The sequence below is a fragment of the Prunus dulcis genome, chromosome 4 (genome assembly GCF_902201215.1).
Source record: "Prunus dulcis chromosome 4, ALMONDv2, whole genome shotgun sequence".
Lineage (NCBI taxonomy): Eukaryota > Viridiplantae > Streptophyta > Magnoliopsida > Rosales > Rosaceae > Prunus > Prunus dulcis.
In genome coordinates, this window is record NC_047653.1 from 24,075,612 (window position 1) to 24,102,825 (window position 27,214).

Genomic DNA, 27,214 nt, shown 5'->3' on the forward strand with positions numbered 1-27,214 from the left:
GAGAGGGATTGGGTTCAGTTATGAGCTNGGTAGCTGCAGAAGCTTGGGGCTCNGTGAATTCAGATAAGAAGTCAGCAACNGCCTGCCCCCTCATAGCCGGGCGGGGTTTGTAATGAATATCAAACTCGCCAAGTTCAATAGCCCATTTAACCAGTCGCCCAGAAGTTTCTGGCTTCTGCAACACCTGTCGGAGCGGTTGGTTGGTTAAGACATGGATGGTGTAAGCTTGGAAATATGGTCGGAGGCGTCTCCCGATGTCCACAGACATCCAGTCTATTTACAGTTCTGTCAGTGCACTTGACATTGCCTCACGAATTTCGGGGACGCTCGGACCGTGAGTGCCAGGATTTGCGGCTCGGCAGACTTGGTATCCCGAGACCTGCCAGGATTTGCGGCTCGGCTGACTTTGTGTCCCCAAGATCTGTCAGGATTGCGGATCAGGCTGACTACGGTCCCCTGAATCCTGACAGGGCGGCTCGAGTCGACTTTGTGTCATCGAGACCTGCCAGCAGACCAGGCTGACTATAGTCCCCTGAATCCTGCCAGTTTGCGGCTCGGATAGACTGTGACGCCGAGACCTGCCAGGGGAATTGAAGGATTTACAGGGGTACATTCGAGTGGTAGTTTTGATTGATTGTAGTGCTTTGATTCAAGTTTTGAGTACATTGCTTTTATGCAGGTTTGATTTCAGTATTTTTAGGCAAGTTTTGAATTTCAGTGCTTTTAGGCAAGGATTAATTACTGTGATTTTATGCAAGTTTTCTCGATATTAATAGCATAGTTCAAGCGCATTCTACATATCCAGCTTTTATTACTATTATTTTACAGTGGGGGTTATTATATTCGCAAAATTGTTTTCTGGAACCTTATTTTTTTGTCCACTCATACTTTCAACTGTTTTGCGCCCCCAGGCTGTAGCATGGGCAAGACATCCACCACCGGGCCATCTTGACTTCCGTGCCTTTTGGTTCAAAAGTATTGGTAAGTAAAATAATTAAGTGATCCGTAAACTATTAAAATTGCTATGATATGTTGCCCTAGAGCGGGAATGGAACTTTTGACATGTTTATTGAAGTGCGGGCTGTTGGTTGTTGGATAATTATGCTCGTTTTGACAGGTGTAAGTTTTGGGATTGAACAAAATATAGGGGAGACTCTGCCAAAATTTCGGTAGAAGTCAAGGTCAAAATTTTAAGAAAAATGGCAAATAGGTCTTTTGTGCCCGACATTTGCCACGTGTCGGACACGCATAGGGTTCGACTCAAATTCTAAAGCGAAATTTGATTTGAGTCCTGTCACATAAATTCCATAAAGACCCCAAAATAATTCAAATAACGGTCAAGGCTCGTTTACATGATCATTCTAATACTTCTCTAAGGGTGAAACTACCTCGGTCACGGTCAAACGAGGGGTCAAACTACCCAATCTTGGTCACCCGGGCCCGTGGGGCCTACAACCTCCAATTTCCGATCCAAAAGTTCCTATGGTGTTCAACAAGGTTTAATAGACATGTCCTACCAGTTTGGTCCGAATCAAACGGTCGGATCGCCTGATTGGACGATTATCATTTATCCTAAACTTTGAATTATTGAATCAGAGCATCCGGGACTCCGATTCACAATCCGCAAATTCCTACATGCTCCTAGGGTTGCCTAGGCCTAGATCAACATATTTTAAATTGGGATTGATCCAATGGGCTAAACATATCGAACCTGGATAACGCCTAATATGCGATATCTGATCGACGCTCAAACGATAACCAAATTCATATCCGAGCATACTTTGTGCTCGGAACGGCATGGGGATGATTTTAGGATTCTAGGACCAGCCAAAAAGTGGCCCACAGAAATTCTGGTTTTTCAAAAAATTGACTTCGCCAAAATTACGATTGTGCCACTAAACTTCTTTTGATCGTAACTTCTTCGTTATAACTCCGATTTGAGCCCATTACGTGTCTACGGACTCATCTTGATGTGCTCTGTAACGGTGTAATGAAATCCCAGATTCCTTCCCAAACAAAAAGTCAACTTTTAAACCATTAAAATATTCTCACGGTTTAAAATATTCTCACGGTAAAATTGTCTTTTACTTGAATAAATTAATAATTAAATATTAATTTAGGTTCGGGTTATTACATTAATAGTATAGCACTCTGTGTTTTTCTAAATTTTTATTCAATTTAATTGAATAGCTGATTGGCTAGACTACTTGTTTTTTTTTTTTTTCGAAAATAATAGTATAGCCGAACGGCTATACTCCGTTCTTTATATTTATTCAAATTAATAGTATAGCAGAGCGGCTATACTCTTTTTTTTAAAATATTTAATCATATTAATAGTATTTCCAGGGTTATTATTCGTATAAAGAATTTAGTATTTTCTATTTAATACTCGTATTATACATGGACATGCATATTTCTCAATAATACCTTCATTTTCCATATAATACTCGTATAATACTTCATGGTGATTTTTTCCATAGTTTTTATCCATATATTTCATGTTAAATACTCGTATTATACACGTTCGTATGCATTTTTCAATAATACTTCCGTTTTCCATACATGTCTTATAGACTCGGTAAAATACTAGTTGTTTTTGTATAAAAAGAAAACAGCAAATACCTGTATGTAGGTATTTTTCATGTTTAATACACGTTTTTTTTTTAATACAAAATTTTCAATAATACACACAAACTTCACGTATTATACACATAATTTCAACATATTATTGAATAAAAATAATTTACATTAAAATATTAAAATAAATTATTGTAAAATATTACATAACGACGGACGTTTTCAATTGTAAATTGCCAAAATTATCATTTTTGTAATAAATAGTACGACCATGCGGCTATAATAGGCCTTTTTTTGTTAAATAAATAATATAGTCTCGCCGCTACACTCTGTTTTTTTAATATTTATTCAAATTAATAGTATAGCCGGGTGGCTATACTTTTTATGTGTGTCCATTTTAATTTTAAATAAATAAGAGTAGTTTAAAACATTATCTATTACTCGTAGGCCATTACCTAAGTCTCTATTGTCCTCTTGTGATTTTTTTTCCTTCTAATTTTTCAGAGTTATTATTCCTATAAAGAATTGCGTATTTTTCTATTTAATATTTATATTATACATATACATACGTATTTCTCAATAATACTTTCATTTTTATTAACAGTTTGAGACTATTGCAATCTTTGTCCATGTCCCTTGGTCCGCCCATTTTCTATGATTTTATTTTCTGTATTTTTTTTTCTTTTGACAAATGCTATCGCCCTTCTCAATAGGAAAGGTCCTAAAAAAACAAACATTAAATAAGCAATATTTTTTGGACAAATCTATTGAGTGTACAATGAATGTTATATTATTTCATTGCCATAATATTGTAGTATTCTTTAATGATGGTAAAAAATCAAGTTAATTTCGTAGCAATCTATGAGTTGTAAATTGTTCAGTTTTCAATTTAAATTTCCTCGTTTAGAACTTGAGATGGAGTTAGCTGGCTCTATCTTTCCACAACTTTCACTCTCATTTACTTCTGTCACATCGAAATTAAGTTTGAAACCCCTATTCAACTATTTCTCAACAACTATAGCAAAAGCTATACATGCATACATAAACAAAAAGGATCAAGTCGACCTACCAAAACACACATGGTAGGTTCGACCAAAAAAAAACAAACAAACATGGTAGGGTAGAGGAATTAAAATATTCTCCAACAGCTTCATCAAACTCAATAATAAAAACTACAACTTCTTTCTCTCTCTTCATAACTGGTAAGTTGACATTGATTCTTTAAAACATTTACTTTTACTTTAAAAAAATAAAACATACCTTAAAAAGGTTAAAAACATGTGATTTTTTTTTTTTTTTCTGATTTTGGTTCGGATTATGGAATAATAAACACGTCATTAAGCTTATATATTAGTAATAAATATTCTTTAGCCATAGTACAAGTAATAGAGATTTATTATGAACCTCACTTGATTTTGTGTTACATTATATTTTATATTTCTTAGTCAGTTTTAATTTTAGAAATTGGAAGCATGGACGACTAAACAACAACGTCACGCCCTTCATTTCCTATCGCAGTGGACCCCTATCCCGTTGGCGAGGTTAGAGCAGCTCCAGCGCTGCTATCAAATTGGGCAAAAGGCCCCCCTAGCAAGCCCAATGCGGCTCCAGCGCAGGAAATACAGCCCGGGCCCATGGGACCCACCAGCCCGGGCAAGCCCACAAGCAGAAATTGACTGAGCTGTTGCCCGCGGGTTGCTGATGTCAGCAAATGATTTTCAATTATTTTTTTACTGTTGGACCCACCAGCCCACATTGTCCAATGGTTACAAGCCACGTGGCTTCTCCTGGAGCCTCTGATCAGAAATTTTTGCACAATCCAATGGTTGTCCAATTTTTGGCTAAAAGAAATTGAAAAAAAAATTAAAAAATTAAAAAAATTCTGGAAATTTTTTCTATACATACCTACCAATATTATTCACTTTCCACACCAAATTTAATTTTCAAAATTTTATCCAAAAATGTTATCTTGATTTTTAGGTGAGAATTTTACGATAAATATTAACACTTAATTGGGAAAAGAAAATCTTATCCGAAAAGCTTATCAAAATCAATGGTTTAAGTATAAAAAATAAAAAATAAATTTAAGTGAATAGTAATTGTCTTAGACTTAGCCCTCATGGGTGGAACCACAAATAGCAAGGCTGACACTATTCATGTGAATAGTGGCAGCCCTTGCTTGCCCTTGCCCTATACTTAGCCCTTATGGGTGGAGATGCTCTTACGGGAGCATGTTATATGCTTTGGGCTTAGCAGAAGGTTGCAACAGTTGTAATTAAATCACGCATATATTTGGCACATTAATTTGCAAATTGCTAGAATAAAAAAAACATAAATTTGCATATTGGAAAGACTAAAATACTCTTCAAAATAGATGGAAATTTGGATATGTTAAAGTCAGGTGATAAATCATGAATTTTGAAAACTGAAGATGACATTTCACTTAAATTTTTCTTTAAGGTGACAAATTGAAACAAATGTATAAATTCAGGTGACATTTTCTACAAATATCCCTGAATATTATAGTAAAAAATCATGACAATGACAAGTTTTGTTTATTTGTGTGCTTCCAAAGCCAAATAAGCCAAATAGTAAAAACACAATCAAGTCACGAACTTAAGAACAATTTGTGATTGTCGTGTATCATTAGCTTGTGGGATTAATCATTTTATTTTGCCCCAATTGTTAAATTAGTTTCAATTCTTCGTGGGTCCAAAAGGGTTGCTTTTGGTGACTGAAAGTTCCTCCAAAAAAAAATTGTTGATCATCAATGGAAACCTCATATCTCACAATGAAATCTCAAGGGTTTAATTGTTATTTTCCATTGATTCAATCAAGAGCTTTAATATGATTCAAATAGCACATAAACAAATTATGATGGGCGATGAGTTGGATTCGAGATTGATGGTTGCAAGTGGCTGGTGATGGCAGCATATTGTGGTGGTTACTGCACTATAGAAGCTGTGTCGCTGCAGCTATCTAGCTATGGAGATTCAAATACTAAAAAAAAAAAAAAAAATTTAAAAAAATAAATGATTTAAAAAAAAGGATAAAATAGAAAATTAAGCAAGTTAAAAATAGATAATGTGGCAAGTGAGTTAGTGACATGGATTGTCATGTCATATGTCACATTAGTTGGTATAATAGTTGGTTTCCTTAACATTATTGTTTAGCTAAATAGTGTGGACGGGTAAATAAGTCCCTCTAAAACTATAGGTGCCTACAAAATAATTTACCTGAAAAAAAAAAAAATTACCCAGGTAAATTAATCTACATGCCTGGAAAAATAAATAACCTGAAAAATATAGACCTAAAAAGTAGTTTACTTGAAAAGATAGGTAAATTATTGTTGCTTAACAATTTTGTAGGCACGTTTATAAATGCCATAAAAGTCACACATACCACCCCAATTATTGATAGAAATAATAGCTTACAGAAAATTTCAAAACTTTTCATGTGTCCAACCTGTAGAGAATGATGTTGGCTTTTCATGTCCAACGTTTGACCCCAAAAAAACATGTTGTTGGCTTTCAATTTAAGGTGACGTCTTGTTCATTGGTTTCATTGCAATAATGATGGCAAGTTTAGAGACTTGAGACCATGTTTAAAATTACGGGAATTTCTTCTAAAATCTACGGCTATACTCTATACATGTTCAGAGGGTTGTGAAAGGAGAGAGGGCGTCAAGGTCACTGCAGACTTGTAAATGGCTCCGTCCCTGCTGCTGCTCACTGTTTCATAGCTAGAGCTGGGTAATTCACTTAGCTTCCCAAATTTTCTTTCGTAGAAATCCAAGAGCTCCAACCTAAAAAACAACCGATTGAGTGGAAGTTGAAACTTGTTCACTAGTAATCTATGGAAGGCATTTACAAATAAATTACATATACGTACAAAATGTTTAAATTTTTATTGATAGACGAAGGTCTAAGTTGTTAGACTATGAATTTGATCACTAATCCAAGTTAAATCAGATTCACATTATGACAACATAAAAATTAATCTCATCTTCTGACAAGAGCATATATCTAAAAGCATATGCATACCAGTATGCCAAGCACTGATATGGTGCATATTTGTCGTAAATTTCTGCCACATATTTTCTGGCGGTCTTTTTGTCGCAATTCTTCCTCCCATGAACCTGAAAATAAAAAAAGATTTTACCAAGTTTAAAAGAATAATTGTGTTAATTAGGAATTAATAAATAAATAAATAAAAGAGTAAAGAGTATGTTTTGTTGAACTGGCCTCTTGTAAGTGTCTTATAGTTTCAGTATCGAGTGGAACGTGCTGATAATATCCAATGCACATCAACGCATTGGCACATGCATATGAACCAAACCCTTTGATCTTCATGAGTCTCCGAAACACTTGATCCTGGTTAAACGACATGTCGTCGAGGGATTTCTCAAACTCATGAAGTCGTATCGTCCCACGTTCCACATCTCTAGCAAGTTTTAGAATGAGTTTTGCTCTGTACCCAAGAACTTTATGCTCGCTGACTAAAGTATTCTCATCAAGGCCAGCGAGTTCTTTTGAAGTTGGGAAATTGCCTAAAATCCCACCATCCATTTGATTTATAACTTTGCATGGCCATGTATTTGACGTCTCTCTCTTCCTCTTTTGTCCCGACCTTGCTGAAGCTTTATTATTACTTAGCTCAAATTGAAGCTCACAGAGAGCTCGAGCCATTTTCAATGTATTCGACCACCTGTCAAGTGTCAAAATCTCTCATTTGTTACACTTACGTGCATGCATGTGTAAGAAAAAGAAACACGTGTAATATTATACTTACGTGCAATTACAGAGAAGAAGACACTTGACAAGGTCTTCAAAGAGAGTAGGCGACCGGAAAACTCGACCGAAGCCTTTCTCTTTCGCTTCCGGATGCACTTTCTGATATTCCCTCACGTCCATTTCATCTCTCTCAGATATCCTTAGCATTCGAGCCACTTGGTTCTAATAAATTCAAGAACAACAGAAAATATATAAGTACATACATGCTTTCTTAAGGATCCAAATCCAATTATATATAAGATAAAAATATACCAGTATAGCACGTTCATCTGTATATGAGACGTTTTGAATGTCATGAACTCGAACAAGGAGAGAGGTCCGATTAGGCGGATGTAAGATCGAAACGGTGACACAAGTAGTTGAGTCTGCAAGTCTCAGTGGACGTTGGAGTGTTTTTGAAGATGGAATCCAACGGTTGGGAGCCATCATGAAGAAGCCATGGTTGCACACTGCTTTCTCCAGGTTAAAACTTGACTTGCTTCCCAATGCCAAAAACATTGAGAACCCTGCCATCTCTTTTTTCTACTTATTTTCTTCTACCTCATTTTTTTTCTCTCGTATATTAAAGAAATTGTACAAGAAGAGAGAGAACTAAATACTTCAACATATCTTAGAAAAATTAAGAAAACTTATCTTCAACATTTAAGATCATAACAAGGGCGTGGCCGGTTTCATTTTCCCATATACCCGGAAAATTATTATTTATACTTGGGCTTACCAAACTTGGGAAATCATTTAATTTCCCATTTCCCACGAAACCAAACACCCCTTCGTATTCATATTGTCGGGAATTCCTATGTTAACTTTCATTCTCTTCGTTTTCTTTCCTCGATTAAAGTGGACTCTTCAAAAGTTCATTATGGTGGATATGGATACAATTTTGCTTTGCTTCTAAGTTTAGAGGTTTAACGCACGACTTTATTATTGAAATAAATAAAGATGCAGTTAATTAATGATATGAGTTTCGAGGGAGAAAGGATTAGGCTGATATCTCTCTCGGGAATTTAGAATTGGAAATAAATGAAACAATTTTAGGCTGATATTTCTCTCGGGAAATCCGATCTTGTATCAATTTGATGTGACTATTCGTTTGGCTTTTGGGTAAATCATAAAAAAAATGAGACAAAAGTAAATGGCTGATTGCCTCGTTAGATGAACACATCACATTGGCGCCTTATTGTTTTGCAACTCCCACCCTCTACTCCAAGTGATGATATATAAATAAGTGTTGGTTTTATACAGAAAATCATATACAGAGCTGAAGTAAAGTAAGCATATATAGCCTCATAACTCAAGAAAAGCACCAACTTGCAAGTATCCATGGCTGCTCTTGCAGTTGCTCCCATTGACCCCGACACTCCATCTTTTGATGGATATGAATCTGGTGGTTCATCTGGTCATCGTCTTCAACTTCAACTTCAACTAGAGGATACAATCATACCAGATACATGTGATGAAGATAATCAGTTCGATGCTTTGTGCGAAACAGATGCCGAACCTAAATTCAAATCCAGTGCCAAGTCCAATGACAATTCTGCTCAAGAGGTGATCCAGTTCGACCCCAAGAAGAACAAAACTAAAAATGTTGCTTCAAACACCGAGAAGAAGTCACCATCATCTACTGATGCTGCTGCTGCTGCTGCTGCAAAAGAAAAACGTCCCCGAGAAGGATTACAGTGCAATGCTAGCGTGGCCAAGAAGATGAAGAAAAAGAATGTGAAAAAGGAGGCAATACCCGAAATTGATGAGGATGCTCATGTTGCTGAAGATGACCAAGTTGTTGAGAAGAAAAAAAAGCATCATATCAAGAAGAAGAAGAAGAAGAATTCGGTGTCTGGAGAAGAGAAGAAAACAAGCAATGACTGTGCGGATCATGAGAAAGTGGAGGAGAAGAAAGAGGAGGTTGGGTTTGTTAACGTTATGAAAGCTTGTGAGAGGTACTTAGCAAGTCATGTAGTGGATTGGAGGTGGATTAAAAATGAAAGAATGGTCAAGCTTGAGAAGATGTGGGTGAAACTTAGAGGTGCAGAATCTGTATTTCGGTCGTTGCAAGCCGACTTTGATGCAGAGCTGCATCGTGTGGCACTGGATGCCTATATCTCATATGAGGACTGTTGTTAAACGGCTTTTTATCTTGTACTGTCTTTTTTTTCTATAAATTTTGTTAAAGAAAGTGGTAGGCGGTTGCCTCATCTCTTTAGATGTTGTTCTTGGAAGCATATCCTATGAAATCTTAGCGTTTTCTCAATTGCATTTGCAAACACTTTTCAACTAGGAGGTTAGGCTTAAAATATACTCGGGATTCAATTAGTCTTTAACCTCGTGACTTCCGGTATGTTATATGTTACGTAGAAGTGCTCTGATCAAGCATAAAATTCCATTTCGTTGGCAAATAAAATTAAAATATAATCAAAGCTAATAGTGGGTTATTTATGATCACTTGGGACCATTAAATTTTCTAGCGTAATGGTTGAAGTGGAACTTCCTTGGTCTGATTTCCGATTGTTGAAGCTGGCTGGCACTCTTCTATTGTTCATATACCTCTCGAAGAGAGAGAAATCTACCATCAGTAAAAACATCATTGGAAGGGAACCCAGAAAAACACATCATGGGGAACCTCGAAAATACGCTTCATATCAGTTATCACAGTCATAACATAAACACATTACATAAATATGTCCACCTGTGGGTAATTCGGCATGTGAAAGCAAAAGTGCATCCTTGCAATGCAAAGGGTCTAAACCTATATAATATAATATAATATAATATAATATAATATAATATAATCAGCGGTATATTAACATTTACGCCACATTTAACTAGAGGTCGGTAGTAAATTAAGGCGGCAATACTTAGGAAGGGTTTTGACTTGACTCGTCATGTAGGTTAGAAGTGGGTCTCTCACTGGGTTTAGTAGAGTTGGAATGGGGTTTTCAGGCAGCAGCTATACAACATCTAATCCTATGGTACTTACCAATCTAAAGTCATCCATCCTAAAACATGAAACAAGGATGATATTCCATACTCAGATTTCCATCTTCTGGCAGCTGCGGAGGGAGTGGAGGACTCATTAGTTTTGATGTCTGCTTGATGGCATTCACGGAATTTGACATCTCACTCAGCTTCTGCTCCGTCATAGATTTCCAATTGAACAACTCCTGTAACATTTCCTGTCAGGAAGGAACTTTCAAATGAGGCTTTATCAAGTCATTCCAGAAAGAAAAAACAACATAAAACATAAGCAACACATGCATGTATTTATGCATATATCAAGCCTCTATTTGTCTGTTGTCAGCATATCACCTGAAACATAAACAAATTATCAAGCTCTGACTTTGAATTTGCAGTAGCAGAAGAATCAGGGGTCACATTAGCTTGATATTCCTTTTGTTTCCTTGGTATCAGCTCATGCACATCTCTGTTTCTTGCAGCAGAATGAGAACACCTCTCAGATTAGTTGTAAGAAATTTTTATGATTTGACTTTTCGTTTAGTTTTCATTCGTTACCTCTCCATTTCAGTAATTTCTTCCTTGATTTTGCAAAAAGGGTCTGGAAATGAGCTATCGCCATGCTTTGATCTAAGTGGCGGGGCTAGGTAGGGATCTTGGATTATAACTCCTTCCTCAGCATTAACCAGATTCGTGCTCTCAAACCAAGGCACAAGTTCATTTCCCTGAAAATTATCGAGGTTGGTGCTCTCTAGCCAATCTTCCCATCGCTCAGATGTTTCAGGGTTGGTGGCAGGGTATTGCTTTGGTACTTGCATATTACTCATGACATTAGTCATTTCAGCTACCTGTTGCTCAACTTTAGCTTTCCACATCATTAATTCCTCAAACTTGTCCTGTAGAAAAGAAAACGAGATTTCATAGGAGCCAAACTGACAATCAGAACACAACTAGATGTATTTTCCAAAACATGAGAACCAACAACTATGATTTCCATTAGATATTTTTTTTAATCTTCTAAAGTATCAGACTTTGAATCAGTGATGATAATATACTATTCATATACCTGCATACCCTTCCAAGAACCTAAAATCACTTTCAAGCTTTGCTCAGTCTGAGCTTTCCATTTCATCAAATCCTCAAGCATATTCTGCTGAACAAACACTTCAATTGAGGTTTTATTCGAGCAGCAGTCCAATATCAAATTACAATGTAGCTACAACGTTGTTTAACATTCAACTCAACCTGATTGGCTCGGTCTTTCTCTTGCTTCTTGGATAACAGCAGCTCCTGCATATCACTTTTAATACAAGAGACAAATTATTTAGGGATACCTATTTCAGTTAGAAATTGGTCTATAAAGTTTCTATCTACCTCTTCATTTTATCCACTTCTGCCTTGAGTAGCTTCAATTCTCCAGCAGAAACAGAATCTTCTGAGGAGGCACCACATGGCATCAACTTAGATGGTGGAATCCAATAAGGATCATGCACCCCAGCTTCCTGACGAATGTTAACCAGATCAGCACTCTCCAACCAATACTCCATTGTTCCATTGGTGTTGAACCACCGCCGAAACCGCTCAGTCCCACCCGGTGCCACCTTACCATCAATGTGCTTCAGTAAGTGATCGAGCAGCCCGGTATCACCAATTCGCTTACGTGCTAACGATCTGAGTTCTAGCCTGGAAATTGGGTTTCCAAAAGTTGCACCTTCAGCCTTCAAAACTTCCATCATACTTTCCTCTGCCAGCTTATACCTGCATATGTATTTAGTTTGTTGTGATATCAAAATGCCTTACCACCAGAGTCATCAACAAAAAAGTGATATAGGTTTTACCTTTCAGCTGTCCATCTTTCAGTCACATTATTACGCTTCTTTGTCCTACCTTTAGAGCTACTAGTTGTCCATCTGCCTTTGCCTAGGCTGAGGCGCTTCCTCTTCTTGATTTCTGGTATTTCGAGAGGTTCAGCTTTCACAGCTACTTTAAATTCATCTGTTGAATTTTCTTCCTCAGTGATGCTGGAAGAAATTTGGGGTTTGTTTTCTTCATGTTGGCCAAGGAATTTAACTCGCCTACGACGAGTACCCCACTGTGCCATCTGGGTGTCTCTCAGCTGAATTGCCAGTAACAGAAGCACATGCAACGAGAACGAATGCTCTGGACCATTAAAAGTCTAATTAAACTACCAAGTTAAGTTTCTGAAAAAAATAAGTGGATTAGTGGATTCTAAAAATCTAAACACGAATCCAACTGGTGTTCAACCAGCGCTAGACAGCTTATTAGGCAAACCTCAATATAATAACTCTATTCTGAAACATTTTTGCTCTTATGGGAAAAGATCAGGGACTCAACAGATTACTGTATTTAGGTCTGGTGCACATGCATCAATTTAAAAAGAGCAATTTACATCATGCTCTTGTCAAACCACTAGTTAGACAGTGATAATCGAAAAAATTGACCAAGTGCATTTCATAAGGTCCCAAAACAGACTCATTTAAAAGCTTGACATAGATTAAAACACATACAAAGAACCATAACGGAGTTGTTCTTGAATTTTTTTGTTTCTTAGTTTCTTAGTTGTAGATAGAGAAGGAAAAAGTGAAGAGAGATGATAGAAGCAAGAAAGACAGGAGAAGATTATAAACTAAAATTAAAACCAATAAACATTTTTTTTCTTTATGTGTCCTTATTACTTCTTTGTCTCTCTCTCATGGCTCATCTCCTCCTCCTTTCTTCCAAATCTCTCTCCTCTCTGTAATTAGGAGAGGAAAAACAGAAAACATAAAACAAAATGTGTGAAAGGGAAAACTGAATTTCATTTGAAAGGCTTTTTGTTTTGTCTAGTCATACTGAATTACGAAAGTAACAACGCATTTAGTAATATTATATATAACTAGGAACCACAAGAAAATCCGAAAATGAAGCAGAAAACATAACTGCAACTATTACGAATGTTTTCAGTTGAATAATAACAGCTCTCATATTGTACTTATTTCTTCTGGCCCCGTTTCAGTAAACCATAGATGGGCAAATACAAATTTTATAGTGAGCAAGAAACAGAAGAAAATGTTTAAACGTTAGGCTGAGTTACACACGTAATGGAACCCCTTGGCTCAAAAGAGGCACGTTAACAAGTTCCTCTTTGTTAATTCCTTCTGGGTTTCTTAGAAAACAACACTAACCCTTCGATTATCTTTTCCTTTTTCTACGTTACCAAACAGAACATAGAAAATCATGCTAAAATTTAAACATTTCAGAAATTTCATGTTTTGGGCAAACCCTGAAACGCCATACATTTAGAGCAGACCTAACAGAAGGACATGCAGACAACCCAAACATAAATAAAAGAAAAAGGGGTTTCAGGAAACCATCCAAGACAATGTGGCTAGCAATCGGACCTTAAATAAGACATTAACAAACAATCATACATGAAAACCCCAAATCTTCTTTTCGTTTTCATGGTGTCAAAGTAAATTCATTGAGAGAGAGAGAGAGAGAAAGAGAGAGGTTCAGTTTACCTCTAGGGTTTTGTTGGGGCAGAAATACAAAGAGACAGCAGCAATTTCAGCTGAAGCGAGTGAGGTCTAAAGTGAAGGCGAAGGTGCCTCCTCAGTCCCCCGAAAAGGAGTGCAAAACAAAAATAAGCAAAGGTCGCTTGCTTGCTCGTTCTGTCCCACTTTCTCCTAAAACCCTAACCGCCAAATTCCCTTCTACTCAAAAACCCACACTTGTATTAATTACCCTACATCTAACTACGCATGTATTTTTCAGCAAATGTTTTTCTTCTGCACATATTCCAATTATTTAAAAATAACGTTGTTGTATTTAGATCTAACAATATTGTACATGACCCGTTAACACGACATAAATTCGTGTGAAAAAATCAGTATTCGAGTTGGGGCTTAACGGGTCTTTTTGAAAACGGGTGGACCGGTTAAGTTTGTACATAGCGCTTAGAGCATGTGAATAAAAAAGGCAGTATGCATTATAGTAGGACATATCTCCGTAAAAAAAATCAAAAAAAATTAAATTAAATTAGATACATTAAAACTAAGTATTTTTTCAAATTACTAAACCCTTTCCCTTATGATTGGCTTCTAGCTTCAGGCTTCATCACATGAGTTTAAGTGGCATCACTCTCTTTTTGGTGTGCACAAAGAATCATACAATAACATAAGAAAAGTAACAAATGGTAGCACAAATGGACAAAGAAACTACAATAAGTAACGACATACATATTTTTTAAAGACATAAAACTTGAAAGAAAGAAAGTAGGACACAAAACGTCCACTAAAAGTAACTCACAAATGTCTTCAACTAAAACAAATTACAATAGTAACTATGGAAGGGTCCAAAATCTAACAATATATGAAATGGTTGCAGCAAATTTGGAAGGGTCCAAAATCTGCCTGGAGCCTACTTCCTCACAAATAGGCAGCCAGTAAGAGTCCACCCCATTACAATGTGCAAATATATGATGCTTTCCCTTTATCAATATACGCAAATAGCTGCTTGATTCCCTTTGCACCATCTACAATCCAAAACCCAAAAACATTAAAAGTACAAACAATCATTGGAAAATTCTTGAGCTTCTAGCATTTTGAGAAGAAAAATCTTCAATAACATCTTCAAAATCAAGCTTTTCCAACATATTCTTTTCAATGCATAAGATTGCCAATCCATTCAACCTTTCTTGTGACATAGTAGAATGCAAGTAGGATTTTATTAATTTTAATTTTGAAAAACTTCTTTCTACAGACGCCACAGTTAATATAATTTTATAAGCAAATGAGACATTTGGAAAGCAATTTACAAATTTTACATAATCAAGAATTTGAATGGCTGTCTTTGCCTCTTGTAGTAAATACAATCGTAAAACTTCCACTTTAGAACACAATCATCAGCATTAATATCAGATTCATTACCATGTGTTAAAGCATCTTCAAGATTAACACAACATTCATGCAATATATGATACTTCATTGCAAATAACTTTTTAGGATTCAACAAAAAACCAAAAATACCTTCAAGTATTTCTACTTGTTCAAATCTACTCCTCAAAGAAGAAATAGCAGCATCAACCACAACAAGAAAATAATTAACCCTAAAATATTCTTGAGCAGATTGAAAAGTCTATTCATGATCATTTTCATCAAATTGTTTTCTCCTATGAATTTGACGTTTTTTTAGGACATACAGGGTTAATTTCCATCTTAGATGCAATATTTTTTGCAAAAAGTAAGACAGATGTGAACCCATTTTGCCTATAGTCTTCAAAATAAGAAACAAGCCCCTTCAAATTTTTTATTGCAGCATCAAGTTACATATCTCTAGTCCAGAATGCAATTTTTGGCTAACCAAGTCAATTTTTTTCAAAATGTTATGCCATATAGTCATGCTCAACAGAAATTCAAAACTTTCAAGTTCATGTGTTACTAAAGATTCAGCTTCACTTTTTGTTTTGGTATCTTCACTAACTCTAGACAATTCAAACAAAGCTTCTCTTATATCATCAGTTTGGGTTATTATGACTCTAACACTATTAATATGACTTTCCCATCTTGTTGTTGACAATAGTTTAAGAGTTAATCCGTAGATATCATCTTGAAAAAATTTCCATCTCTTTGTAGAACTAGCAAATAGAGTATACATGCCTTGCACAACTCCAAAAAATGGCACAGCTTTAACACTTGAGTTTGCCATATCACAAAGTGTTAAATTAAGAGAATGACAAGCACATGACATATAAAATGCCCTAGGATTTATTTCAAGAAGCCTCTTGTGCACACCACTTTTTTCCCCTTCATGTTAGATCCATTATCATAACATTGGCCCGTTACATTATTAATATCAAGTATAAGAGATTGTAATATAGATTGTAACTTATTAAAGAGCCCAAATCTAGATATATCATTCACTTTCAAGAACTCTAAAAATACTCTTCTACCTTTATTGGAACATTTGACACATCTCCACATTGAATTATTAAAGTCATTTGCTTATGATGACTTGCATCTGGAGTACAATCAAGTATCACAGAAAAATATTTTGCCTCTTTGATTTTTTCAATTTACCACTTCTAACTTTAGATCCTAGCATACCAATCAACTCATTTTGAATTTTATGGCTAAGAGAGTGATAATAAATCTCATTATTTTGAATACATCTAAATGCTCTTTCATTACCAAATCAAATTCTGCAATCAATAAAAGCAACCCCAAAATGTTACCATTATTATCTTGGTAAATTTTCTCATTATGTCCACAAAAAGCTAAACTTCTTTTAGCAAGACATCTCACAACAGAAATTATTCTTACTAAAACTAGTTTTCAATATTCTTTTCTTTTTTTTAATTTGCATTTTTATCTCTTTATCAATTGTTTCATTCTTTTTCAATCTAATTTGTAAATCAATCCATGTTCTCATGTTAGTGATATGCTCAATACTATTTGATGGACATATTTTATATTATATATTTAACCTCATTCTTAGTATATTTTGGTTAATATTTTGAAAGAATTTTGATACTTTGAATTATATTTCCAATATAGGACTTTCGAATCTCTCTGGAGCAAAACATAATCAAATGGACGAATTTTGGAGTAATTCCAATTGGAGGACGTTCGTGAGTCACTTAGCTTGATCGTAGCAAAATTTCAGATTTTTCTTGCAAGCGGTTATTTTCTGGCAATAAAATAAAGGAGCAGTGCGCGGTGCTGGAATAGTGACGTCTTGGGCTTTTATTGCGTTTTTGGAGCCCAAGATGACCTCGGATGGGTTCGTGGCCTTCTAGAGAAGTGTTCATAACATTTTTATCTTTAAAAAAATCTATATTGAGCTAGATTTGGAGGTTGGGGCCAAAACGTGGCTGGGCAGGTTTTGGGCAGATTCTCCTAGTATTATTTTACTTTAATTAGTTTCCTTGTGGGGATAGAAAAGCTGTACATTGGCAGCAAGGTTTTAAGGGATATTTAAGCTCTTTCTCACAAGGAATTTGGGACTTCTTTTTCACTTTTGAACTTTGCATTGTGGAGAGCAACTGCTAGGGTTTTGGGTTTTCGCAACTTTCAGGTGTTTTTGTTATTTTCTTCTTAATGATATTTTCTTGGATTTCAATTATGAGTATGCGTAACTAAATTTCTTTTCCTAGGGTGAAGCCTTGAACCTTAGCATGAATATGTGATTTTTATTTAATTGCTTATGATGAGTGCATGCCTACTTGAATTGTTAATCACTGTTTTAAACTATCTAATTGTCTTAATGCCTGATCACCATTAGGATCTTTAGAAAAGTAATTGGATGCAATTTTGGTTGGAAGGTTCCCTGAAATTGATGCTAGCTTCTTGTGATTAATAATTGTAATTTCACTTAAGATGAACACCACGTCTTAAGGGTTGCATGGTTTTTCAAAGGGTTTTCACAAAACTTAATGAGTCTTTCATGTTCAGATTTGATCCGAACATCCGGACGGGTTGCATGTTGGATATACGTTCTGTGTTGGAGGTTCCAAGTAGAATATACATTAGGAAAACCTAACCTTCAAAGTGGCATGTGCAAATCATAAGTAATTGGTAAAAGTTCATAGGATTGCTAGGTGATGGTGAAACCCTAGTGCTTTTATAAATTGATATTCAAAACTCTTTCCTTCTATCGTATTTGTTTTTGTTTCATATTTGTTTTTAGAATCAACCAAATTCATAATCATCTTTCTTGACCTTTTATTTTAAGTAGTTTTTTTTGGAATTTGTTTTTACTTAAATTGCTAATTAGTCCTTGAGGAAAACGACCTTGCATGAGCATCTGTACTACAATAGCCTTGTATTCTTGCAAGTATTCTATGTGATTTGAACCTCACAGGTACTAAAAATCCTATGCTTAATACTGTTCTCATGTTTTTTAAGTCTCTCACTTAAATGTTTCCAATCATTAAGTCCTTCATTTGCTAACAAACTTTTATTCTGCAAGATTTAAACAACTTATAGCAGAAACAATATTCTTTGTCCTCATCTTTTGAGTACACTAGCCATTTTTCTATCTTGTTTCTCTCCATTTGGTAACTTTCTTGTATAAAAAGAATATGAAAAATGCCTAGAAATCCACCCATAGGAAACTTGAGATTACTTTATCTTATATGACCCTTTTCTACTAAAAGATCCTTTGTTTTGTTATCAATGTTATCTCAATTTCTTGGATCATAGATATTCAAAGCATGACTTATTTGTTATGTTCCATTTTCATTCTCAAATTGATCACCAACCTCATTCAATTCATTTGTATCATTTTCTCTCATTTTTTCCTCATTATTTTCATTCTTAAATTGATCACCAACCTCATTCAATTCATTTGTATCATTTTCTCTCATTTTTTCCTCATTCTTTTCATTCTTAAATTGATCACCAACCTCATTCAATTCATTTGGTGAAGAAGATGACGACAAGAGGAGGGCGGAGTTAGCCTAGGGTTTATCTAAACTTATTCTATTTTTCAATTATGATTATGAGGAACTAATTTTCTTAGCTAGGGCTAGCCTAATTATGAATACTCAATTTCTTGGTTAATATTAATTTCAAGTTTTTCCATTTTTATTGAGTATCTTTTGATGTGCTTAATGTTTAATTTGGTTTGGATGCCTGATCATCATCTAAGTTGAATTACTGTGATGCAAGTTAGAGCAGATGCCATACACTTATCAAGAGCTCCTTTTTGAGTTTGAATCATTTTTTCTACTTTTCTCATTTGATTTTTTTTGCACTTTTTGATTCATGTTTCATAACCATTTTTCTAGTGCAACTCTTAAGTCTACAAAGTGAGAAACAGACAACCAATGAACAAAACAAACACACCAAACACACCAAACACAACCAACAAAGCAAACACAACCAACACAGTAAACACAACCAATGAACTAAAGTGCTACCAAGAAAAAAATAAATAAATTTAAGCAGCAAACAAAGAGGAATTAAACCTGGTTAAAGTTTATATAAAAAAGCCTCAATCTTGTAAAGCTTTATTCAGGTTAGTTGCGTTCAAACTAAAATTTGAGAAACTCCACTTGATTTATGTGCACCTGCAATGATAAGATACATGTAATTCAATCAAGAATTCATAAATTTGATTACCACTCTGTATCTCTCTTTGTTTTGTTCCTATTGGAAATTGAAAAAATAGTTTGCTGGATAGAAACAAATAAAAATAAAAATTTATAAATCTGATTACCTTTTCAAATTCTCATGCTCCTCTCCTCCTGGTCACCATCAATCTCAAAGACTATTTGTAAGCTTTTTAGTGAGAAATTGATTCTTAGGGTTACAATATGATATCAGAAAAGAGGGATGTGAGAAACTGAAATAATGGATGGATTGAAGTTGAAGAGAGATGGGAAAAACATTGAAAAATATGGTGGTGGATTATTAAGAGATCGGTGGATTAAATAGAATTCTTCCATGGAGAAACTAGGAGAGGCACTGCTGCTGCGTGGGAAATGAGGAAACCTTTTGGGAAGAGGAATCGCGTTTCTCATTTAATTTCATCAGAGGCCTATGGGCAATAGTGAATATATAGGGCCCCCCTTAATTGGAGGCCCATGGCCAAGGCCCTTCCCGCCCACCCCTAAGGTCGGCTCTTCTAACAGGTCGTGTGGTGTCAATTTCTGAATACCCGTTATCACCCATTAAGAGTATAGTAATTTTGTAATTTTATATATCTTTCTTTTTTCTCTTTTTTCTCTATTTTCCCATTAAGAGTCTGTCAAACCAATCCAGCATTGATCCTAGCTATGGAAGCCTGTTTTGGGCCAGTTTTACCTCCATTGGATGTTACCCCTCATTTTCTACTTGTTACCACACCATTTGGTAACAATGTTTTACTTAGATAAGCTGGAATTTCAGCTAATGGTTAGTTGGTTCCCTTTTAAGTTGTTAAAAGTCAAAGAAAATGATGAAAGTGGAGAGAAGGGCCAAAGAACGTTAGTAGAGGTGGAGTTTAATATTGGTGTGAGAGTTGGCAAGGAGAGAGGTAGCCAAGCTAGGGGAGGAAATCAAATCCAACATTCAACACTTTGCAATTTTTGAAACGAGAGAGAGAGAGATATATATATATATAACAATTATTTCGTACATTTTTATTATCTTTCTCTTAGATTCTTGCTATGTTTTTCAGTGTGTTTAGTCCATTTTTACTTAGTTTTGTGTTTTACTAGGTTTGAAGAGTAAAGATGGAAAAGCAAGCAAAAGGAGAAATTTTGGGATTGAAATATGCGAAATTTAGTAAAAAACCCAAAAGAAACAAGCTCCTCTCAAAAACACCCAAAATATTCTCAAAATGACAGAAAAGCCCCTTATCTTAAAACCCAATGACATGCAAATCCTAGGCCTTTCTCTCCTCCGTAAAAGACCAAAGCAACATGTGAAGTCTTGTCTGTTTTCCAGCAGCAGCGCAGTAACAGTGTCAGCAGCAGCATAGTAACAATACCAGCAGCGACAACAACAGTATAGCAGTCCATATTTTTAAGAGCTTTGTTTGTTTGTGCATGTGAATCTGAAATAGTCATGTGAATTCGTTGGATTGTATAGTGTGTGCATGCGAAGTGCATATAAAATGTTTATATTGTTGTTTATAAGGTCTATATTTTCTATAGCTCTTTCTATAGGGCATTTTCTGTTTAAATTTTCTATGACATCCATATTGTTTTGGTAAATCTATATTTTTACAACTCATGTAAAATTGTTTTCTAATTTGTCTTTTTGCTTTTACTTGACTACATTCTAATCATAATATATCATATACATGTTGTATTCTAGTTCATATGGATACATCTAATTCCCCTAGGGCGTTTTTGCCATTCATTCTAAATCTTTCTCATATTGATCTTTAATTTTTGTTGTATAAGTATCTAACAAATTAAGATAATCAATTCTACATGTTCTACCTAAATACTTGAAAAAGTTTGAAGTATATTTGCTAATATATTGTAAATCACATATTTGTAGTTGTTTTAAATTTCTTATGGCTCTAATTTGTTCTTGCTCATTTCTACCATCTAATCTATTATGATCTAAAAATTCATACTTGATTAATTTAACAAAAGCATCTATATTAAACATTTCTTTTGTTGCTTGATGTTTTCTTGGATTTTTAATTTTCCATGCTTGGAAGTAATAAAAAACCATTCCATTTAAAGTATGTTCAAAATAATCTAACATATCTTTATTATTACTAAAATCTAACATTAATGCTTCATGTACACATCTTTTTTCCCATATTTCTATAGTTTTTTTTTCCTAGTCTTGTGGGTCTACATGATCTAAGTTTAGTATATTTCCTGCTGCTAAACTAATTTGTTCAATTCCTTTATAAGGGATTATATTTTTTCTTATTCCAAATGTTTCTTGTTGGAAAACACTCCTAAAAAATTCTTCATTATTTTCTCTATATGATTCATTGGTTTGTCTAAGATTTTGTTGGTCTGTTCTACTTGCAAGGGTTACAGATTGTCCAATTGAACTATACTGATCTTCTACTGGCATGCATTCTACTTCAATTAACATATTTTGATATTCTTTTTCTCCTAAAATATGTTCTAATCCTATATTTAATATTAAATCCTTTATTTCTTTATCTAATAATCTATGTAATCCTAAATCATAAGTCTTACATTTTTCTATATATTCTTCTTCATCTAAATTATCTATGTCATCTATAAGTTTATCAACTATATTATCAAAATTATGCTCAATCATATTTATTTCTAAGTTATCAAGTGCCATATGTATTTCTTCTTCTAATTCACTTCTAAGTCTTCTGTATCATTTATCTGTTTATAATTAGTAAATCTTACTACTGCTTTACCTATACGATTTTCAAAAATTTGTGCTTTATCAGGTTGCCTATTTTTTGCTACTTATAAATTGGGTAAAATCCAATTTGGTCATTCCAAAAAACTATTATCTACTGGTTTTGCCTTTATCATATTAACATGTTTACTACCAAAAGTTTGTACTAAATTTTGATATTCTACATTAAATTTATAATTATAACTATCAGAAAATTTTCCTACATACATAAGACTAATCCTTAAATTTTTGTACTCACCCTTCATATTATAATTTTTTGTTCTTATGCTAATTTTAATATGTTTAATAAATTTTCTAATATTCATGACATTTTTAGGAATACATCCTATGACTGCTAAGTTTGTGCTAAGGTCTACTTCTGCTGTAACTATGGTTGTTGCTGATGGTTATCCCATCTGTCATCTTATATGTATACTAGTGCTTTAGTCCTACTTGTACTCTAGTGAGTCCAGCTATTCCTATCATAATTGTTCCTATATGAATTTGTTGATAGTGTGATTTTCTAAGATGTTCTATTGCCGTGTTACTAAGTAAATTAAAAGTTACTTTTTTTTTATCTATACAGCTAACTTTATGTTGACTAATGCTACTTACAATACTATGTCTATTTTCAAATCTTCCTAATTGATATAGATTATATTTATTTTTTGAGATTTTTCAAAGCCTTTTCTAAGAAATTCTTGTGCTTTTTGTTCACTAGGGTATATATCTTCTGTTCTAACTATTTCTTTTCCTTTTCTTCTAAAGAGTTCCATTTATTATTATCAAATGGTTTATTCTATTTTTTATTCTATGAGGATTATTTCCCAATGTTATATTTTCTAATTTATCAACTAAGTCTTTGGGTAGTGTAGAAGTAGTATTGTGTACTTCTTGATTAATTTATGTTATTTCTTCTTCTAATTGGTCTACTTTTTCAGCTAAATTTAAAATTAGTTGGATAATTAAATTATTTTGTCTTATAGGGATATTAATGCTTACTACAGATGTTGTAAAGTCTGTGAGACTTATTGGTTCTTTGTCTAGCTGACCAACTTCTTCTAATGCCTTTATATATTTATTATTAATTTTAGAATATGTCATTAAACTAAAAGTCTATCTATTTTACTATGTAACTTTTCTACTTGTTCAGTTAATGTTTTTTGTATAATTGTATTTTTTGCACTTCTAATTTTAATCGCTCAATAGTTTCTAATTACTAGAGTTCTATTTGTTTTGGCTTACTATCTATAAGATCTATGAATTCTTTTATTTCTTTCTTACCAAGAAATCTTTGGATATTCCTATTATTATCTTCTAATTGGGATGTTATATAGTCTAGGTTTTGTCTAATTATTTTTAAGGAATTTTTCTGAAAATATTCTAGTAACTATTGAATTATTCTATTATTCTTACTATGTTCAAATTTTACACTTTCTGTTTGACTAATTAAAAGGTCAATAAATACTATTTTCTAAGGGATTATTACTGCTATGTAAAAGATGTTTGTGTTCTTTTTGTGAAAAATAACAAACTAATATATTATTGTCTAGAGTTAATATTTTCTTTTGTTGTTTATTGATTTCTAAATTGAGGTATTCTATCATATAATTAAAATTTATCGAAGTCCACCTTTTTCTTTTAAGATGCCTAAATGCTCCTGGAAAGCTTTTATGGATTCTTTACAAACTTCTAAATGATACTGATTTCTTGTTATGCTATGCTGTACTTCTAAGAAGTGATCTTATTAATTCTTCTAGATTTCCAATTTCTTTTTGGTATTCTTCTTTCTGTTTCTTTAATTCTTGCAACCTTTCTTTTATTCTAATAGGTGTCCACCAAGGGCCAAACATGCAAATGGTTTACTGTTGTTAACTAGTGATTATGGTGATTAACGAAATTTTAACATATTATAGAACGTTGTTTTTTATTAGTTGTGTTGGTTGACTTCTGTCCTCAAGGTACTTTACTAGTATAATTATGTTACTAAGGTGCTAAACTAAAGCTTTGATACCATTATTTTCAAGCGGGGCTCGGTCAAGGTTTCTAAAGGCCAAAATAACAACCAAACACCATGCTTAGAACATGAAACTAGAACATGGAACTGCAAAGACGCCAACTTAAAAGGCTATGGAGCAAAACTCAGAGGTTCCCTGACAGACATCCAATTATTGTTATGGCAAATATCAAACATGACCAAGTGCTTAAACTAAGTATTGATCGTCAGTTTAGCAAGATAATAACATAATTATGAAAAGTGTTTCCCTATTTTGGACAAGAAGTCTACTAAGAAAACCAAAAATAAAATAGAAAAAGACTTACTTAATTGCTTATGTTGCTGGAACTACTGTTATCACCGGGTATTAATAGTGAGGGTGATATATTAATAGTGGTCGACGGTATTAACAGTGGTTGAAGTAAGTAAGTGGATAAGAGAAAGTATATGAACAAAGGGAGTTTTATTGATTGAAAACTAAAGGAGGAAGTACTGAAATTTTTTCTTCTTTGGTGTTGCACTTCTCTTGTCAGAGTTACAAACTATATACATTGGTTTTCACCGACTCTACTAAGGATGGCTTAGGATGAGAGGAGAAGCCTCTCTACCTGATACCCTCTCTCTAAACTCTCTTTTTTACACTTCTAAAGGGATACGATCCTACTGGGGCTATAAAGGTTAATGTAAATTAAACTGTTGTATTTTTATCTTAATTGGTATTTATTAATACAGTGTGTTAAGTATACTGGTCTTGTATCAAACTGTATAATTCTTACTGGTCTAGCTAGTTTTTACCTAAATTGTTCTGGCACTAACTCTTCTTTTATTACATTTTTTGTGCTTCCGGTATCTATCATGGCTGTTGTTTGAATTTTATTTTCTTTTGACAATTCTAACTCACAATTAATTGTTATTAATGAACTAGTCTTTTGTTTCTCTATACTAGGGCAATTGTTCTTTTGATTATTATTGTCTAGAAAACACGTCATTAAACTAGAAGTCTATCTATTTTACTATGTAACTTTTCTACTTGTTCTGTTAATGTTTTTTATACTAATTGTATTTTTTGCACTTTTAATTTAATTGCTCAATAATTTCTAATGACTGGAGTTCTATTTGTTTTGGCTTACTATCTATAAGATCTATGAGTTCTTTTATTTCTTTCTTACTAGGAAATCTTTGGATTAATCTCTTATGAAGGTCCAAAAGTGTTTCCCTAAACATAGAAAACACTTAAAAATTATTTTAAAAGAATTTATTGATAATAGTATAGTTATAAGTTGGAATAAAGTAGAACTTGAAAAACAAGATATAGAATTCTTAGGTATGTATATTAAGTCAGGAACTATACAATTACAAGAGCACATACCTAAATCGGATCTTTGTGAACTTCTTACTCGGAAGTGGAGGTATGTACTTCATCTATGGTTCTTAGTATTTGATTTCATTTTAATGAGATCTATTTTTAGAAATTGTCTTTTATTCATTTTGGATGCATATGTGTCTTTCATTTTGATTTCCTTACCTAACTTCATTCACATATGGGGGATAAGAGTGCAACCCTAGGTTTTGTGAGAAAATTGAGAGTTATCCAGTGAGGCCTAGAGTCAAGGCGAATTTGTACACACACCGAGTGTGGGTTTCTTTATGTTCGAGTGCTTGGAGTATTGGCTTTACACTTTTTCACTATGGTGCATTTTATTTGTAGTGGCATAACTTTAGTTTTTGAATTGTGATTGGCATTCATTGGTTATTATTAATTTGTTGGAAGTATTGCTTTAACAAATTTATTTTACAAGGAGCGTTTGTGGGTATTGTGACTGGTAAACCCTAAGGAGACACAACTCCCCCTACTAGGGACAACTAGAGGTTTAAAGGCTTGTGGCACATGCCTAGTGCCATCGAGATTACCTGCGAAAGTGATTTAGTTTAGTTAGTTTGTTTTAATTTATTTTTTTTTATTTTCAGTTTTGCTCGAGGACTTGCAAAAGATAGGTTTGGGGGAATTTGATAAGTCTATATTTTATATATATTTTATGCCTCCTTTGCTTATTTTTTTTATTAATTTTCTTGGATTAAATTGGTTGTTTTAATTGGTTTTGTGAGATTTGTGAAAGAATAGTGAAATAGGAGAAAGTGCGCTAAAAAGGGCAAGAAGATGAAGATTGGAGTTTAATTTCCTAGTTCAAAATGGTTCAAGTCTTATCAAGTCAAAAAAGGAGAAACAAAGAAGACCTTATTTTAGAAGGAATCCTACTTTTATAATAATTGTAATTATATCTTAGATAGTTAGGATTTGTAGAAGTATTATAAATAGGGAGTTCAGGTAATTAATCAGGAGCATCCTCCATCATCTATCCTCAAATTCCTACACATTCATTCCCATAGTCGAAACACTCAAAGGAGAGAGATAGAGAGACAAAGAAGACGACCTGGAGCTAGAGTTGCTCTCGTGCAGAGATCAAATCTTCAATTGGTTTTTTCTTTCCTATGATACTATTTATCGTGGTTTTTATTAAATTTGTCATCAACTAATTTCTTTTTGATAGGGCTACAATGTATGTAATAACCCAAAACAAAAATTCTTATTTAATTAGTAATTTATTTTGAAGAAAGACAATTTTGCCCTCAGAATATTTTATTAAGAAAAAAGTTGACTTTTTGACTGGAAAGGAATTTGACCATTCTACAGACACCGTTGCGTAGAGCATGGTGAAATGAGTTCATAAACACGTAGTGGGCCCGAATTGAAGTTTTAACGAGAGAGTTATGGTCAAAAGAATCTCAGTGGCACAATCGTAAATATTTCGAAGTGGGATTTTATAAAACCGGCTCACTCTCTCTCTCTCTCCTCCCGCGACCTCTCCCTCTCTCTCCCTCGTCCGTCACTTTTTTCACCTTGTAACTCCGGCCACGGCTGTGGATGGGGTCGATACCAAAACGACCGGGACGACGTCCTTTTCCAGCCCCAGCCAGCTCCGGCCGCCAGCCGCCGCGGATTTGCCGGAATTTGGAGAATAAGCGGCTGACGTCGTCCGAACTTCACAGCCGCCGATCTCCCTCCT

The 27,214-nt window shown here is 34.2% G+C and overlaps 2 protein-coding genes and 1 long non-coding RNA gene across 8 annotated transcripts; all 3 read right to left on the reverse strand.

Moving 5' to 3' along the window:
* Positions 1-6,222: 6,222 nt before the first annotated feature.
* LOC117625660 lies at positions 6,223-7,883 on the reverse strand. Its single transcript, XM_034357186.1, has 5 exons — positions 7,623-7,883; positions 7,369-7,532; positions 6,822-7,284; positions 6,621-6,715; positions 6,223-6,382 (listed from the first exon to the last, which is right to left on the reverse strand). Exons 1-5 carry the CDS (start codon positions 7,881-7,883, stop codon positions 6,223-6,225), a joined length of 1,143 nt encoding a protein of 380 aa, XP_034213077.1.
* A 2,096-nt stretch (positions 7,884-9,979) lies between these two features.
* On the reverse strand, positions 9,980-14,024 carry LOC117623749 (protein DYAD-like). Of its 6 annotated transcripts, none has more exons than XM_034354713.1 (8): positions 13,841-14,024; positions 12,158-12,479; positions 11,694-12,077; positions 11,565-11,619; positions 11,386-11,472; positions 10,878-11,215; positions 10,674-10,794; positions 9,980-10,528 (listed from the first exon to the last, which is right to left on the reverse strand). In XM_034354713.1, the coding sequence occupies exons 2-8, from the start codon at positions 12,418-12,420 to the stop codon at positions 10,364-10,366; spliced, it is 1,413 nt and encodes a 470-aa protein (XP_034210604.1). In that variant the 5' UTR covers positions 12,421-12,479; positions 13,841-14,024; the 3' UTR covers positions 9,980-10,363. The 6 variants fall into 6 exon arrangements, with proteins under 6 accessions (XP_034210604.1, XP_034210601.1, XP_034210599.1 ...); XM_034354710.1 differs by having other exon boundaries at positions 9,980-10,540; positions 12,158-12,435; positions 13,841-14,023; XM_034354708.1 differs by having other exon boundaries at positions 9,980-10,540; positions 13,841-14,023.
* A 771-nt stretch (positions 14,025-14,795) lies between these two features.
* On the reverse strand, positions 14,796-19,828 carry LOC117626585. The gene is made up of 3 exons (XR_004585597.1): positions 19,539-19,828; positions 19,288-19,389; positions 14,796-14,853 (listed from the first exon to the last, which is right to left on the reverse strand). It is a non-coding gene; the product is annotated as an uncharacterized LOC117626585 (long non-coding RNA).
* Between the last annotated feature and the right edge of the window lie 7,386 nt (positions 19,829-27,214).